Source organism: Callionymus lyra, chromosome 9 (genome assembly GCF_982586985.1).
Source record: "Callionymus lyra chromosome 9, fCalLyr1.hap1.1, whole genome shotgun sequence".
Lineage (NCBI taxonomy): Eukaryota > Metazoa > Chordata > Actinopteri > Syngnathiformes > Callionymidae > Callionymus > Callionymus lyra.
Genome location: NC_141826.1, coordinates 8,872,846 through 8,891,768, shown reverse-complemented (window position 1 = coordinate 8,891,768; position 18,923 = coordinate 8,872,846). Strand labels below are relative to the sequence as shown.

Sequence of the window (18,923 nt, the reverse complement as noted above, 5' to 3'; positions counted from 1 at the left end):
TCAAGAACGACCGAAAAGAACATCAAATTCTTGTGTACTTGCTGCAGGTCTTTGCATGAAGTCAACGGTTTGAATTCTCATGAATACATTTAGTGGATCCTTCTTTGTGGCTCTCCTTGTATATATCGTGTCTCTGCCCTCCAGGCGAGCCTTTGTGTTTGTTTCCTTTCTGGCTATCATCGATTTGAACCGGGAGGTCCGGCTCGGAACGCACGCTCACAAGGTTATCTCGCTAACAAGTTCCACCAGGTCTTTCTAAATGAAATCATTCTTTGAAGATTGTTGCTAAACCGAGATCTTTACGAGAATCGTATCAGCGTGGATGTTCAAGAACTTGATTTAGGGCAGGCGTGCTTTCTGTTTCCAGCATTGGAGACAAACTGAAATACTCATGAATTTGATTTAGATTTTAAGTCAGACCAGTGCAAGCTATGGACCGTGGACCACAGTCAGTCCTTTGTGTCGACGTATCTGGTCCTGCAGAGGCTACACAGAATACATGAACCTGGTACCAGGTAATTATTAGGGTTTTTTAATGAACATTTCTGGTGTAAACAGTTCCTCCGATATGTATATACAGTATTTATATTGTCATATATATATATTAGTAAGAAGTGTTTAAATACATTAATAATCTTTTAATTAGCTTCAATATTTATGTTAAAAAATATTTGCTTCTTATTGAAACAAAATAAATTATGAAAACTGTCAACTTTTTACAATATTTCTGCTATCATTTTAAACAAGCATGATTAAAAAGAGCTTGTTGTTGCACATTTATATTGCTACTATTTGTTATGATACTACTACTTTTTCTTGTTTCATCTTTATTTTATTGTTTTTTCTTTACAAACAACATGCAATGAAAACAACTCCTGACACAACCTCACAACTGCCAAGTGTGGCCCTTTTATAAAAAATAAAACAAACCCAGGGCTTCATCCAGAACGGACCTAAAATTAATAATTCAACAAAGCATAAAACTTTCACTGTTATCGTAACCCTTGTTTGTGGCTTCTGAAATAGTAATAAAACGTCTGCTTTAATGTAAAATATTTATATATTCGTATGTATCCCTGTGTATTCCACATAGCCGCTGAGTATCTTACGATGTTTTTGAACTCAATTCTGGATTTGCGTCACAACACCAGCAACGTTTTTAATTTATTTATTGAAACTTTTGAAATAATGATTCTTATTTATAATTCTACGAGTGCAAGAGACATAAAAAGAATGGATGAATGAATAGTTGATTACTTGTTTTTGACCAAAAGTATTGAAGATAGAGGAAAAAGGAAGAGAATAAACTGGTGCAATTCTTGGTAAATAAGGTCATGAAGAGGAAAGTAGGAGGAGGTGGTCCTGTAGCAATACCTGATGGGAAATATCTATCAATAAAGGATCAATATTTTCATAACTTCTTGCATCATAAGTGTTCCCTCTCTGATCACGCTGAGATACGTTTTTTTTTGCTGTCAATCATACCATCAGTTTTGTCTAACGTCTCGCCTCCCTCCTCTTTCTCTCTTCCTCCATCTTCCAGGTCGCCCACTGCCTCCGACCTCTTCCTCCTCCCTGCTCCCTCCATCCCTCCCCTCCTCCTCGTCCGCCCCCCACCACCCCTCCCCCGGCCCATCCCCACCCATCAGGGAGTGTCAGGTGCCCCTGCTGGAGAAAAACTCCAACCACTCCCACCTGGACCATCACCCAGAAGACTCATACTTGCTGCGGGGTCAGCCGTCCTCCACGGGTAAGAGGGGTCACCGGGGGCGGGGGCTGCTTCTCCTCTCATGTCATCAACGTCCACATTTCATACTCATTGATCACAACCTTTCAAAAACATTTTAACACAATTAAACCAACATTGTGTGTTATGTGTCAGAAAGTCAGTGGAAGTAAAGTTAGCTTGTTTTTCTCTAAAGTCCAAGGATTATATTCACAGACCGACCTTCAGATAGAAAATACAAAAGGATGACTTGCTAAAGAACTACAATAAGGTTCATGAAACAAGAAGTCAATCATAACGCTGAATCAGCAACAGATCTGGACTGGTTACAACAAGATCTTTGTGTATTTGCATCCATCTGTATTTGATTGTATGCTGATGATAGTGTTATGTATGTGTGTGTCTCCTAGCTCCTAGCTTTTAGTGAGTTTGTGTTTAAGCTTTATATATATGGAATGACTGTAAAACAGAAGTTTTCTTTGTAAATAGTTTGTGTTTTACTCATTTTTACAGGTCAAGAGTCACTTGTGTTATTTAAGAGGGAATCTAGTGGGTTTTAGGTAGTAAAAATGATTAGAACAGATTATTTATTGGTTTTCTCTCTTTCTTAAACAAATGTCTCACAGAACGGTAGAGGCCAAACACAATTTGCACCATGTTGTTTTTGTTTTTGTTTTCTTTGTTTTTTCAACCCTATATTAAGATAAGATAATATTATCCTGGGAGGGGAAATTCCACTTATAAAAGCAAACCATAACACAATAGATATACAAATAGAAAAACAATAGTTACTAATAAATACAAAAATGAGAAAATATAAAATAAGCTAAGTTAGAACTTGCCTGACTGAGGCCTTGGCTTCGGCAAGGGTTTGAGTTTTGTCAGTTAAATAAAATAGTGTCTACGTAATAGCCTGAATAGGTAAGTGTTACAGGGTGGACGGATATACAGTATATGTAGTTGTTTTTTTTATAGAAAATAGATTTTAGTTCAAGTAAAAAAAAAAAAAATCTATTTTCAAGAGAATAATTTGTGGTTTAAACAAATGAAATGTAGTCAGGTATGTGGGTCAAGTGTAAATTCACTCTAAACTCTATATATTCCTTATTTTTCCACTCAGGCAAAGGGGTGGGGGCAATATTGGTGTAAAGTATATCACATAAATCACAACTTCTCTAGCATTTTGAAAGGCTCCTGTGTAACTGGACCCGTGTGCTTGTGTCAGCATCTCATTGCCGTAAACAGTAACCGCAGTCGTCGCCGGCGAAGACGGTCATTCTTAACAATTATCCAGTGTGGGAAATCTTTCTACTATCTATTCTCTGACTGTTCTTTCCCCCGATCTGTTCCTCCATTCCTCCGTGCATCTTGTAATCTGCAGATATATTTAGCCGAGGCCTGAACGGAAAAGGAACGGGGTGGTGCAGAGACGTCCTTAATGTGATTTTTGGTGGAATACAATCTATTGTTAATGGCGTTAGGCTCTCCTTTGATCCAGTATAAATCTTCATTAGGGAAGGCCCGGGTCCCAGGTTCAAGACGAACGTGATTAGGAGGCTTTTAAAATGACGTTACATCAGCCTTCTAATTGGTTTACTGTTTGCTGGGGCAACATCAATCATTAGCCCAGTAACCACACAGCAAATAAATTCACTCTGCCACTGACACCCTAATGGCAGATTCTGGCAACGAAAAGGGAAAGAGAGTCTCGTAGGTACACGCTCTCTTTCTCTGCTCGCTCTCGCTATACACCCACACTTTTTTTGTTTCTGGGGCTTTTTCTTTCAGTCTCTGCTGAGCGTGTACATGACGACGGCGACACAAAGAAGCAGGAGACACAAAGAGGCAAATGGGAGCCAAGACAGAGAAAGCCACACTTTTGACTTTTGAAGTTGCTTAATGAGACATCTTCCACGAAGAAGAAAAAAAAAAAATTAAAAGACAGCGGGAGCGAGCGAGAGAGAGAGAAAAAAACATCCAAAGGATAAAAATAAAGCTTCTGAAAAGAGAGACAGAAGCAGTCAAAGAAACAAAGAGTTAAATGAAGGATGTGAATAAAAAGGAGATGCTGATTAACGCTCACAGGGTGAAGGAAAGATATCTGGACGAAGGGGGGACAACATTGATATGGAATTGCAAATTGCCAGCCTGGACTGCAGATCTAATGGGTGCAGAGAGAGTCCTTGGCCTTGGGCGTCCATTAAAAATGGGCATAAATGAGTTTAGAGTGGCGATCTGGCACTGCATAAACATACCCTGGCATGGTGGGAGACAGAGCAATGGCTGGGAGGGAATAAAAACAGCTATAACCAGCGTCTGTTTACGAGTCCGTCTGAGCGAGTGTGTGGTCATGTCGGGAGCGGACGCTGGGGCGGAAATAAGCCATACCGACTCAGGCAGAAACTGACCACTGTGTGATAATCCTCAGGAAGCCGCGTGCTGTTTCCACGCGTTGTGTGTGTGCGAGGTAGTCCACCATTACCTAAGCTAACAGGTGGACAGACATGACTTGTGTCGCAAGTCGAGCGTGACCGCTGAACGGGAACGCAACGCTGTAGTCGGTGATTGGCTGGGAATTGGGTTCCGCGAGTGTTTATGTGGGAATACGGTCTGGCTCGGAGCACCTGTCTGGGAACGCCGAAGGAGAGCCGAGAAGGGGGCCAAGCCAAGCATGGCAGATCGCTCCTGGAAAGAGCTAGCGTTAGCGCTGTCTCCAGCCATTCATTATGCATGGGGAAGGCGATTGCTATTTTTAGCCGGAGCGTCTTCTAAAGTGGCCGGCTAGTGCCTGCCAGGGAAGCCACCTCAAGTCACTGCTAATGTCATGAATGTTTAATGGCTTTGTTGAAACAAATCTACAGGAACAGCGGCACAACAAGACAAGCCTCTCTTCCTCTCCACGGTTGTTATTTTTCCTAACGGCACTTATGTAAGGGCGACGTTTGTGCAACAATGCTTTAATTTCTGCTCATCTGTAGACGATGTATGCGTGATAGGGTGAGTGTGTTCCGCTCGTAGACTGTTTGTTTTTGGGCTGAAGTTGATGACTCTTCTCTAATGGATCCTAATTAGACGAAGATGACTAACCAAGGCAGTGTTCTTGTACATGTGTGTAAAGTTACAACCCACATTCACACTGTATATTTGAACTCTAGAGGAATTCAGGGTTGGTACGGTAGATTTTTTCTACAAGCGCTTTTTGTCAAAATAAAACAGGATAAACATTTTAATCGGAATAGACACGTGGAACGCTACAAACTAAGCTTCCAGGGTTATATATCTTTGTCGTGTGGTAACACAGGGGCGGTACTGGCCACTTAATGTGCTGCCCTTGCCTTCGCGGTGATCCATACATCTCATGATTACATTATGTGTTATTCTTAGAAACTCTCCGTCACCGGAGCTCTCAGTAATGTAGACATGTGTTTTACAGGTTTCACCACATTACAAGTTTCAATGTGATTGTAGATATAACTCCTACATCTTTAATGGACAATTTCCATGTATTCTGAAAGTAAAATGTATACCCGACATATCAAATAAAATATAGTTGTCTTAAAGAGTTCAACACTTACTGACTGTTACAAAGACACTGTTTTTTTAGTGATATCACAGGGAGTCAAGTTTAAACACAATTTCAAATATATAATGCATTGTAATTGTATAGCTTTAAGGCAACTAATGTGTTGATTTAAGTGTGTCTTAAATGTATCTTAGATTTATCTCTATTGTACTCATCAGTATGTCTCTTGATTTAAATATTTATTAGAAAATGTGCTTAAGCCCCGCCCATTGAATACGTTTCTTTTTTTCTGGAGATACAATCTTGTGAACCTAAACACACCCACTCTGCTGGGATTGGTCAAACATCGCAGTTCAATCCAATTCTAAGGGACTTGTTGAATAAACAAAGCGGGGCATGATTACAGCTGGATGGAGCAGGAGTGAAGCCATTATTACGTCATAATGGAGTCCTCTCTCGTAACCTTATTTGCCGAGATTTCAGACGGGTACTTTATAAAGTAATAAATTCAAAACATCATCATGAAGAGGGACTTACTGCATCTTGGAGAGGAAGACTACAGAATTCACAATACAAACTGAAGTATTAAAAGTATTAAATGATTTATGCTTTTAGAAAGGTTCTAGAAAATGTATTTAATATATATATTTTTTTGTCTTGTACACCAATTTCCTGTTTCCACGTTTAATAATAACCCATCATGTTATTCTAAGACAAAAACATAAAGAGCAATGCAGCGTGGGAATCCAGCCCACCAAAAACATGACGTGCATAGCAATTAGCTCTAAGAGGTGGAGCATGAAGGACAGTGGCGATGGCTTAATGGTTTCTCTGGAAAGATGCAGTGCAGATATGTGAAGTAGTGAAGGACAGAAAAATCACCTCAGATGATTCCATGGCTGGAGACGGTGTGAAAACCCCGGAGTACAGAGGCGCCTTACATGGAAAGCAGGTTAGCAGACAGGCTTATGCTCTCTTACTGAATGAGGGTCCTTTGAATGGAGGGGCATAATGAACTTCCAGGGATTACCGTGAGCCAAACCCATCGGCTTACAGCTGCAGTTCCCTTCTCTGCTGTAGCATGAGACCTTGGACAGAATACAGTGGAACAGGCATCAGTCAGAGGCGCAGAAAATTCCTGTATTGGTGAAAATCCTGCTCTATGGCGGCAACAAAGAGAGGAGAGGAGGAGTGTGAGCTTAAGTGGAATGAATCAGGTTCAGTTGAGCTTCTGCCTGATTTCCTTATTGCACATTTTTGATTCATATCAGGCTGTACTCATGAATAATAGAATTAAAACCTCTAAAGTACCCTCGAGTCTACCGCTCAAACGTGTTACCCCAGGTTTTATGAATCTTTAACTGTTTCCGCAATATGTTAAGGTCTGGAAAGATGTTTAGGAATAATACATCATATGTTTCTCACAAAGAATCGGCCATGTTATTGTCTGGGTATCATTCACTGCATTATTTACTTGGATGAAACCACAAAACTTATTTCACAGGGAACCATTTTGTACAAGCAGTAAGCATCACAAACCCTTATTTATATATTACTAAAATAGAAATATAGATATTGAGTTTCTGATCCAGAAGTAAAAAAAAGGAAGAGTAGCGACTTGACTTTTTATTTTTTATTTTATTTATTTTAAAAGGAATACTGTGGGTAAAATCCATAAATATCTGGTCTGTTTGTCTGTTTCATGTATAAAGACTGACCTGATAAATATAGGTAGAGGGTCTTCTGTGCCCCCTTAACATGCTTTTTTTCTGTATTCGAGCATTAAACAATTAAACAAAACTTAAACAATTTCCCGAAGGAGACCTCCTGAGGGATCAATAAAGTTTTACCTTACCTTACCTTACCTTAAACTTGTCAATTCTAAATATTCTTAAAAGGATCTGTGTATTGTGGTTTTACGTTTGTCAATTGCATTCATATAACAACATTTTTCTTCCATTTGACTCACAAGATCTTGTAAATGATCTTGTAGGGTCAGCTCTGCAAACTTTCTTCATTTCTGAACTGAAATCTGAATTTCTTATTTGAAAAGTCAACAACAAACATCACAACCCATAAAAAAAAAGTATAATCAGTATGTGTGTATAAAAGAATACATTTAATTTACCTCGACAAATTATTCCATAATAGTTCCAGTTTTTACTCCACACTCAAACTTTACGATCTGATATGTCACACGATTCAATAAACCTTAGCTCTCATGAAGATGCCACTCGGCACAACTTTTTCTTTTTTTTTTGCCAGCTCTAATCTTTTGGTCATGCTCCAGAACTTGTGACCATAACGCTCGGCTATGGTTCCAGAGCTGAATCTATATTTCTTCGCTGTAATCTAGGGGTCAATATTTGTTCAGACTCTCTTCTCTACTCGGAGTAAACCCATGAAACTGAGTAAACTGAAAGCTCTCTGGTGCCATCATTTGAAGAATGGAGTATTTTTCTGTTATTTTTGGTTTGTGATAACTTGGTTTACACTTGGGGTTTCGGTTTAAACTTGCACAATATACTTTATTATACAATAATAACTCAGAGAAGTTTGAATTCATGATCCAAATGACCAGTGGTTCTCAACACATCTGACTTTATCGCCTTTTATCGCCACCTAGAGGTACAGTGCGTTGTAAAAGCAAGTTTGACCCTAAAGCAGTGTCCTGCGTCCAACCATTCCCCCTTGCTAAGCAGCCCTGTGATTGGTCGATGGAGATTGAAATGAATAAACACGCACAAAATCTTTAAGCTGTTAAAGTTGATGTACAGAGGTTCATTTTCTATGCTCATAGACTTCCATGGAATCAATGCTTAGTGTTGCAAAAATTAATAATCTTGCCTGTTGCAACTTTATTGACAAGGCATGAGCTAAAAAAAAAAACTTAAAATCAAATTATGAAAATATACACTTTGGACCTCACGTATAACACAATTAAACGGTTTATTGATTTAGATATCAGATGCTGCCAGTGCAATATTTTAAGTTGCTTAGATGAGAATCTTCACAGCCCAAGAGTGTTTTTGCCAGAGAGACAGAACCATCAATTTGTTGTTGAGGAACGAAACCCAAAGAAAAAAGTTAAATATCTAAGCTTTTCTTCATTTAGGTCAATAAAATATATATTCTGTTTAAAATAAAAGCCCAGACAAACCCACTGAATGCTAGTTGAGAATCACTATATATTTGATTTTAAAAGTCTCCTCTTGTTGAATTTCTATTTGGTCTTTTATATTGACTTGTTTGTAAGTTTCTGCAGAAATCTTCTCATCTTGAAAAATATTTACCATCCCGCTCTACATTGAATTGGCACAATTCAAGGTACAAAAGTATTTGCTGCCGTTATTGTTGTTGTGCAGGTTATTTTTTTCCCCAAACTGCCGTTAAACCGCTTCATACAAAGAGAAAAAGATTCCATATGAAATTGAGGAAGGTAGAGTGTGATTTGGGTAAATAAAAGCACTGCAGATATGAACACATTCCTGCCTTCTTTTATTGTTTCCCTGCGCTCTATATCTGTTCCTGCGGTTGTGTGCCGAGGCTTATCTTCGGCGACTCTTTGTTTTGTGCGATGTCACTTTGTTTCGTTTAAATGAAAAGAATTTATGCAGATAAGGGGTGGAAGAAGCACCTTTAAAGCGGGAGGGAATGTCGAGTTTGTTTTCAAAGTACTTGAGAAGAAGCGAGTGCCAGCTGAAGGTGGAAGAGCAGCTGAGATCTAATATCCTGAAGCGAAAAGTGAGAAATAAAATTGCATTATTTATTTACATCCACGTTTAAGTTTCCCCGTCGTTGCTTGTATGTTTGTGTGAGTGCGCGGTCATGTGTGCTTCTTCCTCCCGAGAGTGTTTCTGCATGTGGAAACAGATGTTTAGTGTCTCCTTTGAGAAGTAGAGGTCAGACCCCTCCATCTTTCTGCTGTCTCCTTCCTCGCATCTCTCCTTTCACTAGCATCTGTTCTTGAGGGCCTGGCGGGTGACACCTGCATCCCAGTGGCAGCGCAACCAAATCAGGTCACCTTCCCAACAGCTGGAGTTACACGGGACCTCAGTGCCCTCTATCTGCTCGGATCCTCCACCGAGGCGGACGCAAATCTATTTTCTAATATTCAGGTCCATCGTCTTGCATATTGTTTGAAGGGAAGAGTCAGGGGAGACAACAAACGCGGGAGGGTTATTGTTCTCGCACAGCTTGACAGAAAAGCATCTCTTCTACAAACATACGTGCTTTTGTTTTTGATCAGCGGCGGGGCGGCAACATGCAAACAAACTTTGTGGAGAACGGTGATGCAACTCTGATGTGAGAACGAAAAATCTGCACCGGTAATTCAGTTTCCATCACAAATCAGTTTCTATTTATCGTTCAACTCAAACGACTGTAAACAATTAATTTAAATGACAGTTATCAATAAAGAAATATGACTTAAAATGGGATATCTGGGCACGTTACATGCATCATTAACAGAATCCCAACACAGCAAATAAATCAAAAAGTGGATTTACATTAGTGTTTATTAAACAAAAAGTTTATAATTAATAATTAATAAATATATGGCAAACGATGCCAGGAAAAAATAAGGGAAGGAAAAAGTTTGAAATATTTATATATTTTGGATAAAAGGGATCGTAAATTATTTTAGTTGTTGAAGCAAACAATAATAAATAGTTTTCAAATGTTTAATTAATATTACATTATACACAACACATTTGTCAGAATCAATCAATAAATATATGGCAAACAAAAATAATTATTTTCAGGATAATATTAGGGGGAGAAATGGTTTTAAATATATATATATATATATATATATATATATATGAGGGATCATACATGATTTTGTTTCTGCAGACGACAAATAAATAGTTAGAATTTCTTAAGGGGTTTGATCTAAAAAAAAAAACAAAGACACATTCTTATTGAATAAAACAGTTTCCAAAAGTGATTTGATGTGTGAAAATAATTTACAATGAGAAAAATTCAAAATGTCTTTTTTCACACTGACCAGACAAAAACAAAGAGATGGCCTCATGTGGCCCCTGAGCCTCACCTTTCCAAAGTATGTCCTTGACTCTTGAACTCATTTATCTAAAATCATTGAGTTGCTTAAATGATTCTTATATTTTTAAATCTTAAACCATACAAAATACAACAAGGTGTTGCTGAATAGTAGAATAATAATAACCCCCACAAACGCTCACATCACTACCTGTGCTGACTTTTCAGACGTGGCGCAGGAAAATGAACGAGCGTGACTTTTCAGCCATCGCAGAGGGAACGGCAATTTGCGTAATTTATGGTAAATTTGGCATTTTCGAGATGGCAAAACCAGAAAAGCTGTGTAGACAAGCGCACTAATGTTCTCCATGGCAGCAGTTATCGTAATTATAATCATCTTTTTCATGCTTTTATTGGAATAAAATGATTATTTATGTGTTGACATTTGACTTTTATAAGCATTTGGTGCATCGTTAAAATAGCTGGTAAAGAATTGATTGAGGGTCTTTGTTGTTACCTGAACTTATACACGGTACGTGCTCCCTAAAAGAAATCCAGGAAGTGTCTCACACTCTACAACCCTCGATAGTTTGTGGTTTATTGATTTTCCTTTTACGAACCCACATACATGATCAAGACGCGCCCGAATCCCCGATGCACACGGAGTGAGAGAGAGAGAGAGTCGGAGATAGAAATGCGATGTGGGAATGGCTGTTCTTGTCTGAGTCATCCTGGTTTGTTTTTCAGCTCTCACTCAACAGTCCATTAGCTCGGTGTTAGAAAGGCTGGTATTGGATTCTGGCTGACATGTTCCCCCAAGTCTGAGAGCACCAGATGAGGGCACATGCTGTGCTGAGTGCTCTTATATTGCACATACACATTTGTGCGTGCGCACACACACACACACAGACACATACATTCTCTTGCTGAAAAAAAAAAAGGAAGAAGGAAATAGATAAATTCGACAAGGAACGGCGGTAAAATGTCTGGTTTCAAAAAATAAGAGAGTTGATCTTTTCTACAAGTAAAAGTTGTGGAGCTTATATTTACACAGTAAGTCAGAAATAGACTAAAAACAAATATGATTTAAATGAGTTTATTTAAAATGATTAGGTTAAGATTGGATTTTTTTTTTCATATGAAATACAATGGTTGATTGTTTCATTTTTATACAAATAAAGGTTTTTAAAAATGTTGAATGTTTTAATGAAAGGAATGACAACAAAAAGACAACAAATCTAAATATTAAATACTCATTTTAAATGGTAGAATTTGTGAGAATAAAGTATTAAATTAAATAATTACAAATGTAATCGAATAATAAAATGAAGTGAAAACCTGGAACTTGGCAGGTCCATGTCACGTAAATAGTCTGAACTAAAAAATAGGGCTTCTTGGAGTCTTAAACTCGTCATTTTATGTCTTTGAAAAGTAAAATATAAACATATCTAAAGTAGTTTTTCCAAGGTCAATAAGTAAAACTACCAAAAGGGAAATTTTGTCTAATTAAAATAGATTTTTTATTATCCTTATTATATTATAATACAATGGATTTTTTTTGTTATTCAGTAAGTCAAATTTATTCTGAATTATAAGAAATAAAAGTGTCTAAAAGTGTTCGATGCTTATCAAAGGTCAATATTGTCAAAGTCAAAACACAGAATCTAAGTCCTTTTTCCTGCGCTAACCCTGTGTATCGATCTCCTCTCTGTTCTTCCAGGGGCAGCCAACCACCACACACAGTCCACGCTTCGGCCTCCGCTGCCGCCGCCCCACAACCATCACACCCTGTCCCACCAGTCGGCCAACAGCCTGAACAGAAACACCCTGAGAGGCGGACGCAACCCCATCCACGCACCAGCTCCCGGCACGGGCGACGGGCCCACCACCCCGGAGTCGGTCCAGCTACAAGACAGCTGGGTACTGAACAGTAACGTCCCGTTGGAAACCAGGTCAGAACCTTCTATTTTTACAGCTGACAGCTCCACCAGACACTGATTTCTCCTGTCGCTCATGGTGAACGAGCAATAGTGAGGTGATCGATAGCCAGGAATGAAAGGTCAGAGCTGCTCAACAACATTCCTGTGAACACAGAAATGAGGAGGAGACGTGAAAGAGGTCTGTGGTTGAAAACTGTACAGGACTCGCTTTAGCGCGTTCAAAACAAGAGGTCCTCAATATTGACGTTTATAAGAAAGATAGAACATTTTATTGAGAAGCTGGTTTTTGAATCAACAGATACATTCATTTTGTTCTATGATTAAACCGTCTAATTGTTGTTTTTTTATCTCATCTAAAATACCTGAGAAATTTGGGGTTTTTTCTACAAAGATCAGAAAAAAAAGATTGTTATATGAGATAAAAGTGTCTTCATAAAGCGTTTTATTGAGACTCAAGTGTTGCCTTTAGTTGAGTGTCATAATAGAATTGTAATAATAGTGGTCACAATGAAGGTCATTTTCGGTTATTTATTCATTTTCTGCCGCTTATTCTCTTATCCGCACAACCATTCTCTCTCACACTCACACCTACAGACAATTTTCTAAAAATTCCCGATCAACCTCTGTATGTTTTTGGATTGTAGGAGGAAACCGGGGTACCCGGAGTAAACCCACAAAACATGGGGAGAACATACAAACGCCAGATAGAAACTATCAAGTTAATTTTTCATCTAGGTAGTTTGTATTCAACAGTTAACGGCAGCCCTTTAGATTCCTAAATCTTCAAGAAATCGTTTGGTGACTCCTGGTCCTAATCATTAGAAAATATAAATAAAATAAACCTTCAGTTCTGGTTACAGTGTGTGCCACTTCCTGGTGTGACTAACAACTCAAGCTAAAGAAAAACGACCAAAAAATGTATTTTAGAGATACACTTTTTTATTTAAAAATATATAAAACAATTTAAAAAATGAATTGCATCATTTCTTATCCCAAGTTATTATAATACTAATTTATCATAAATAAGCTGAAGGTTAAAAATGCATTTTGCGCACACTTTCAAGCTCACTAGTCAGTATGTGTAACCTTCTTATTTAATGACTCTTCATTCACCAAAGCCTCTTCAGCTGCATCTGGAGGGACTGAATTTTCTTCATAACAGTATCAATATTTATTGAGATACATTTGAAGTCGTCTCAGTTCGGACTCCCTCGTGGAGGAGTTTTTTCCTCTACGGAGCCGGGCTGTGAAAGTGCTCCATTTTGAATTTTCAATTTCTCACTGCTCCTTCAAAGGTCAGCATTAAAAAAAAAAAAAAAAAAAAGAAGCAGCAGCTGTAACTGGTGAGTGATTTTTAGATTTAAGGATGAAATAGTAGCTTTTTTTTTCTAGAAGAAAAAGGCACTATTTGAGTTAGTCTTTGATTCTGAAAGCTTTCTACACACATTTACATTGGTGATGCAGAGGAAAGCAAATGTCATTAGTCAACGCCAGCGTGCATGCAACCAGGAAGTAGCGGAAATACAAACCGTTTTTCAAATCCTACACATTTACTTATCGTCTGCACAAAGCACACTTAGCAAGCAAACAGAGCATTCATGCAGGTTATTACTATTCATGAGAGGGACACTGGCTACACGCTCGCTAGCATGCACGCTCGTCCTCTCCAAGCATTTACTCTGCAAGCTGTAGTTGTGTTTCTCCTGCTGGGCGCCGGGGCTTCCAGCTCTGATGGTCCCGGTTAAGCTCCCCAGTGGGCCGGCCCAGTGCAATATTAATGAGGCCCGGCCATGTTTAATTCAGCTTCACTGATCTCAGGTCCATGCTCGACTTGTGCTGATGCATGGGAACATGAGTAAGAAGAAGCTTTAAATAGACGTGCCGTTCTTTGTTTATGTGTTGCCATGGCGACAATTACGACATGTTAAACGTTAAAGCCTCAAGATTTTAATATTTTGGTTTCCTTAGTTACTGACAATAATGATTGACCGGAGCTGTCACTGCGACCAGTTGGGATAAAGAATAATGCTGAGTCACCACCTTTTGCTCATTTCCTGTGTGACATCTATGAGCATGAATTATTTGTCGTCTTACAAGAAGCAAATGTAGATTTTTTTTTTTTTTCTTTAACAGATCTTTTGAGACAAGCACTCTTTTCTGCACAGATTCATGCTGCCTTAAATTATACTTTCTAAATTTCGGTGTCAAATCGTGTGCGACTAATAAAAAAGAATGTGATGAAAAAGTAAGAAAACAAAAGGTCTTAACAATAAAGCATTTTCTCTGTGCGCACCACTCACTCATACGCCGGCGGCAGGAGGCTGTAACCCAGCGTGCCAGGTGAATCATCAGCAGCAGCGACCAGGGTTAAGTGTCTTGCTCAGGGACACGACGACAGAAACACGTCCATAGATGGGAGTGATCACACCTTTACGAGCCATTTCTTACTCTTTGACCTTGAAAGGGAGGAGTGAGTAGAAAAGCAATGGGATTACCTATACCCCTGTCAAGGAGCTCATTACAGATGAAACTATCCAATCCCAGAATACACTTAAATGACAACACAACTCCCATGATCAAGAATTGAAATAAATAAAACAGTTTTATTTCTATTACATTTATTTCCAAGCTATTTATTTTTATCTTGCCTTCTTTTAGAAAAGGTTAACCCTTGTGTTATCTCAGGGTCAAGGTGACCCGAAGGCCCGAAAACAAATGTGTTTGTGGTTACCTTGGCCAGAGTTCGTTCACCTTGAACCAGAGGCAACACAAGGGACACCACAAACACATTTGTTTTCAGGCTTTCGGGTCACCATGACCCTGAGATAACACAAGGCTTGATATAAAAATTAAAAAAAACACAGATAATTATTATCTATATATTTATTATTATTTAAGTTATTGATCTCAACCTATTTTAAATATATTTTGTTTTGGCTATATAATTTAACGGATTTATAATGTAGCTAAATATCCTTTTTGATAGGGCCGAGGTTAGAAATATTTGATTTATTCCCAATGTTTATCTAATCTCAATTTACACCTTAAAACCTTAATGGAATTGTGATGTTTTGTCAGCGGTTGAAAGAACAAAAAGAACAAAATGACAATGTTTAACATATTTTAACTTCATTTTTAATCTTGTTTTGGTTGTTTTGCCTGACAGACTGTCTACTTTAAGTTATTATCTTATTTGTACATTATTATTGATTATTGTCGTAACATATGATTCAGTAACATATGGGTCTCGTGTTTTCAAGATTTTTTAGCTGGTTCTCCATTGAGTTTTAGCTGTTTTAAACCAAACTTGCATGAATCCAAATGAACTGTAGAACAGCACCAAATTGTTCCAACATTTCCTGAAAGTTTAACAGACACAAACAAACAGCAATCACAATATCTAGTAGGAAAATTGTGTCGAACTCATATGACCGGCAAATGGTTGTCTCGAATAAAAGTGGATACATGTTCATGTTAATATCATGATCTATAAAGATGCCAGTGTTTAATACATTATTATTGGTGACAACAAATGAACAGAGTCTTACGAAAAAACTGAAAATGATGAATAATGAACCTGCTTGATGGGTGTTTGATAGGCCAAGATAAATTGAGCCTCAAAGAGTAAAGAATAATATCGCAATCAGACTCATAGTTCCCGTTACAGACATTTTAGATGATATACTTTTGTTGACGACCGCTTATCTCAACTCTGAGTCATCGTCAATCTCCCTCAAAAAGCGGTGAAACAATTAAAAAAAGTTATTTAAAGCATCTTGCTGTACCTTTGTTTGCTAACGTATTCAGGGTGACCCCGAGACCACACTGTGTTCCGGATCTGCCGTCGTGTCTGTCACTGCTCGCTCTGAAAGTGTCTCATCATGCCGCTGATAAGACTTCTCTGCTTCAGCAAATCGAGTCAACTCCGACAAACCTTATTCCCAAATGCTTTCCGAGTTCCTAACGACTGCGGAAGATTTAAAGACAATAGAAATAGAAGCTACATATGTTATGAGTAAATATCGCTTTGAACATTTGGAGCAATATGTTTTGAGAAAACAATTTTTTTTAAAGAGTCAAAATGGCTTTGATGTTTAGTTTGCAATCCATAAAAAAAAAGTTTTGTGGTTAGAATTTCATCTCGAGAATTCAGAAACAAATTAGTTTGGTGGCTTATGATACTATCGCGTTGGTCACATTTGGCGCTCAGCTGGGATCACACATTAATGAAAACCACACCAGAGAGTTTTATGGCTTCACATCCGTGCCCAGATTGGCCTCGGCTCTGTGGGCCGGGGTGTCGGCGGACGCTGGGGCGGGCTGGCCGAAGCCACCGATGGTTCTCTGCCAGCTCGCTCCGGCCAAACAATGGCGAAACCGGCAGAATCTCCTCCCCCTCATTACGACCGGGGACCTCGGAGATGGCGACGGCGCCGCGTGTGATCGTATGCTTTCCGTGGCGACATTTGCATGCGAGTGTGTGTTTTTTTTCCCGGGTTTTTTTTTTGCGCCTGCTTGTCCCCGCAGTAATCATATGTAAATCCTGGCATTTGTCGTCCACTCGTTATAGCAAATGTGTGTGCGCATGTGTGTGCTTTGGCTCCACCTGTCAATCTGACAGGCGCTGAGAGGATGAAGATTGATCACCTGAGAACACCCCAGGGCCTCCACCGACTGGCGGGGAGAAAGAGAGGTAGTGGGGATATTGCAGAAGTTGGGGGGCGAGCGAGCGAGGGAGGAGAGGGAATGGTTTACGGGGGAGAAGGGAGAGATAAGTAGGGGAGCCGGGCGAAAAGAAATGAAGAGAGGTCGTGATTGAAGGAGATTGTTTTGGGGAATGTGTGAGGGAGAAGATAGAAAAGTCAGATGAGGGTGACTGGGGACCCGTGGAAAACGTAGATACATTTACGGGTGTGAGATAAATGACTATCGATGGCCGCGAGCGAGGCGGAGGTGCACACTTCTTTGTTCACATGCCTGTACATGTGTTCCAGCCCGGCCTCAGATTGGTCCCTCGGCTCCTCCCGGGCCAGGTGTTGCCACTTTCAATCTCATGCTGTGATCTGAGGACATGCTCTCTCCCGGCCAGCGCTCTCGAAAAGGCGGGGATGAGACTGGACCACTGAAACTGGGTTTTGCGGGAAGCTTAATCTACCCGGACGGACCCGGGGAAGGTGCGGGAGTTGAGAAAACTCTCAGATGCTATTACTTTTGGGAACACGTTTTGGAGATGCAACCAGTGGGAACAGCAGGGGGCGGGGAGAGGGAGAGGGGGCAATAAGATAAAGAGAGTGCAGAGAAATTATTCATATCCAGCATCAGCCAGTAGTGTTATCAGGCTTTGTTAATTATGTGAAGAGCAGCAACACGGGCGTGTGTACACTCCAGATGTAATATTCTGCATTATCACAGCGAGCTAATCCTCTAACAAGGTAGGCTCCCTCTATTATAAGTCTTATCGTATTCTTGTTGAAAGAGAAATGATAAGAATATTTTACATTTCAATGATACATTATGAAGATCCGAGTAGTAATCTTGTACAACTTTGAGAATACGCATATAAATATATGGATAATTACGTTCCACCAAATATACCTCTGGACACCATGATTCACAACCACTTTATTGTAGATGTCCTCTGTCTCTCGTCTTCAAATGTCCAAACTGTCTTATTCTGGTCTTTCTTACATTCAGCTCTCTCATGGGTTTAGTATATACTTGTGTTAGAATAACAACAAAGTCAGAAACCTTTCAGTACCAGCACTCGTCCCAAACCACTGAAGGTCTTTGGACCATGCTTGCCTTTTTATTCGAAAGCTCAGAGCATGACACACTTAAATACAAACAGTTTGTTCATTTGTTGCTGGACACAGCCAGCAAAAAAGCGGTTTTCTGTATGAGTAAGTGAGCGCGGCATAACAGCCTGCACGGGGCGACCAACTCGCATATCATGGTGTATCTTAAAACACAAACTGTCATTTCTCGAGAAACAAAACTCTAACTGGGCACATTCCATCCAGCTCGTTGTGACTACATGTTTATTGTGAAGACTATAAACGCAACATAAATTCTTTAACAATACTGTACTAGCTAAGGTATCTGGGTGAGCCAACACTTTTGAAATTATCTACAGTTTTTAGAGACTATCAAAAAACCTAGTAGGAAACATGTAGACCCCCTTCGCCCCTTTGAGTGTGACACCCTCTACTGGAATGTTGAAGACCGCTTATCAGTCATCAATAAAAATCAACACATCATCAGCAAACAGCCTGAGTTCGGAGTATTATTGCTGTTTGACTCCACGGTCATTCTGTACTTCTGCATAACAAACAAGGTGAGAATGAGAGGTCACACAGAAAATAGAAATATAAAGTCATACAATTGTTAGCTCCAAGAACCCTCAATGGCATAGGTTGTCCTTCTACAATAGATACCTGACAATGGAATCCACAAAGAGGCAGTTGGGAAAGTTGCGTGGAAACAAAGTGAGTGTGGCAGACAGCATTGAAGGAAGTTTGTGTCTAGATTTTTATGAAAGTATTTCTTGTGCTCGTTTTGTGAAGCTAAAATAAAGCAGTTTTTTATTTGAGAGACAGTCGAGAGCCACACATTAGCTGGGATTACAGTTTCTCCTGAGGAAGCCGACGTATTTAACCATCACACTTTCACATCGTGAGAATATCATAGGAATTGCTAATTCAATTGACGCTCACCTGCTGTTCCAGGAACATGA

General features: G+C 39.3%; 1 protein-coding gene across 13 annotated transcripts in view; it reads left to right on the top strand.

The window, feature by feature from the left end:
• Positions 1-18,923, top strand: part of tenm2a (teneurin transmembrane protein 2a) — a 215,016-nt gene that overhangs the window by 126,656 nt on the left and 69,437 nt on the right. For 10 of the 13 annotated variants that reach the window (XM_087798488.1, XM_087798478.1, XM_087798483.1 and 7 more), the window contains 2 exons: positions 1,544-1,750; positions 11,971-12,202. In XM_087798488.1, coding sequence (XP_087654614.1) covers positions 1,544-1,750; positions 11,971-12,202 — 439 coding nt within the window. The remainder of the gene's footprint in view (positions 1-1,543; positions 1,751-11,970; positions 12,203-18,923) is intronic. The other 3 variants (XM_087798487.1, XM_087798489.1, XM_087798492.1) reach the window with 1 other exon arrangement.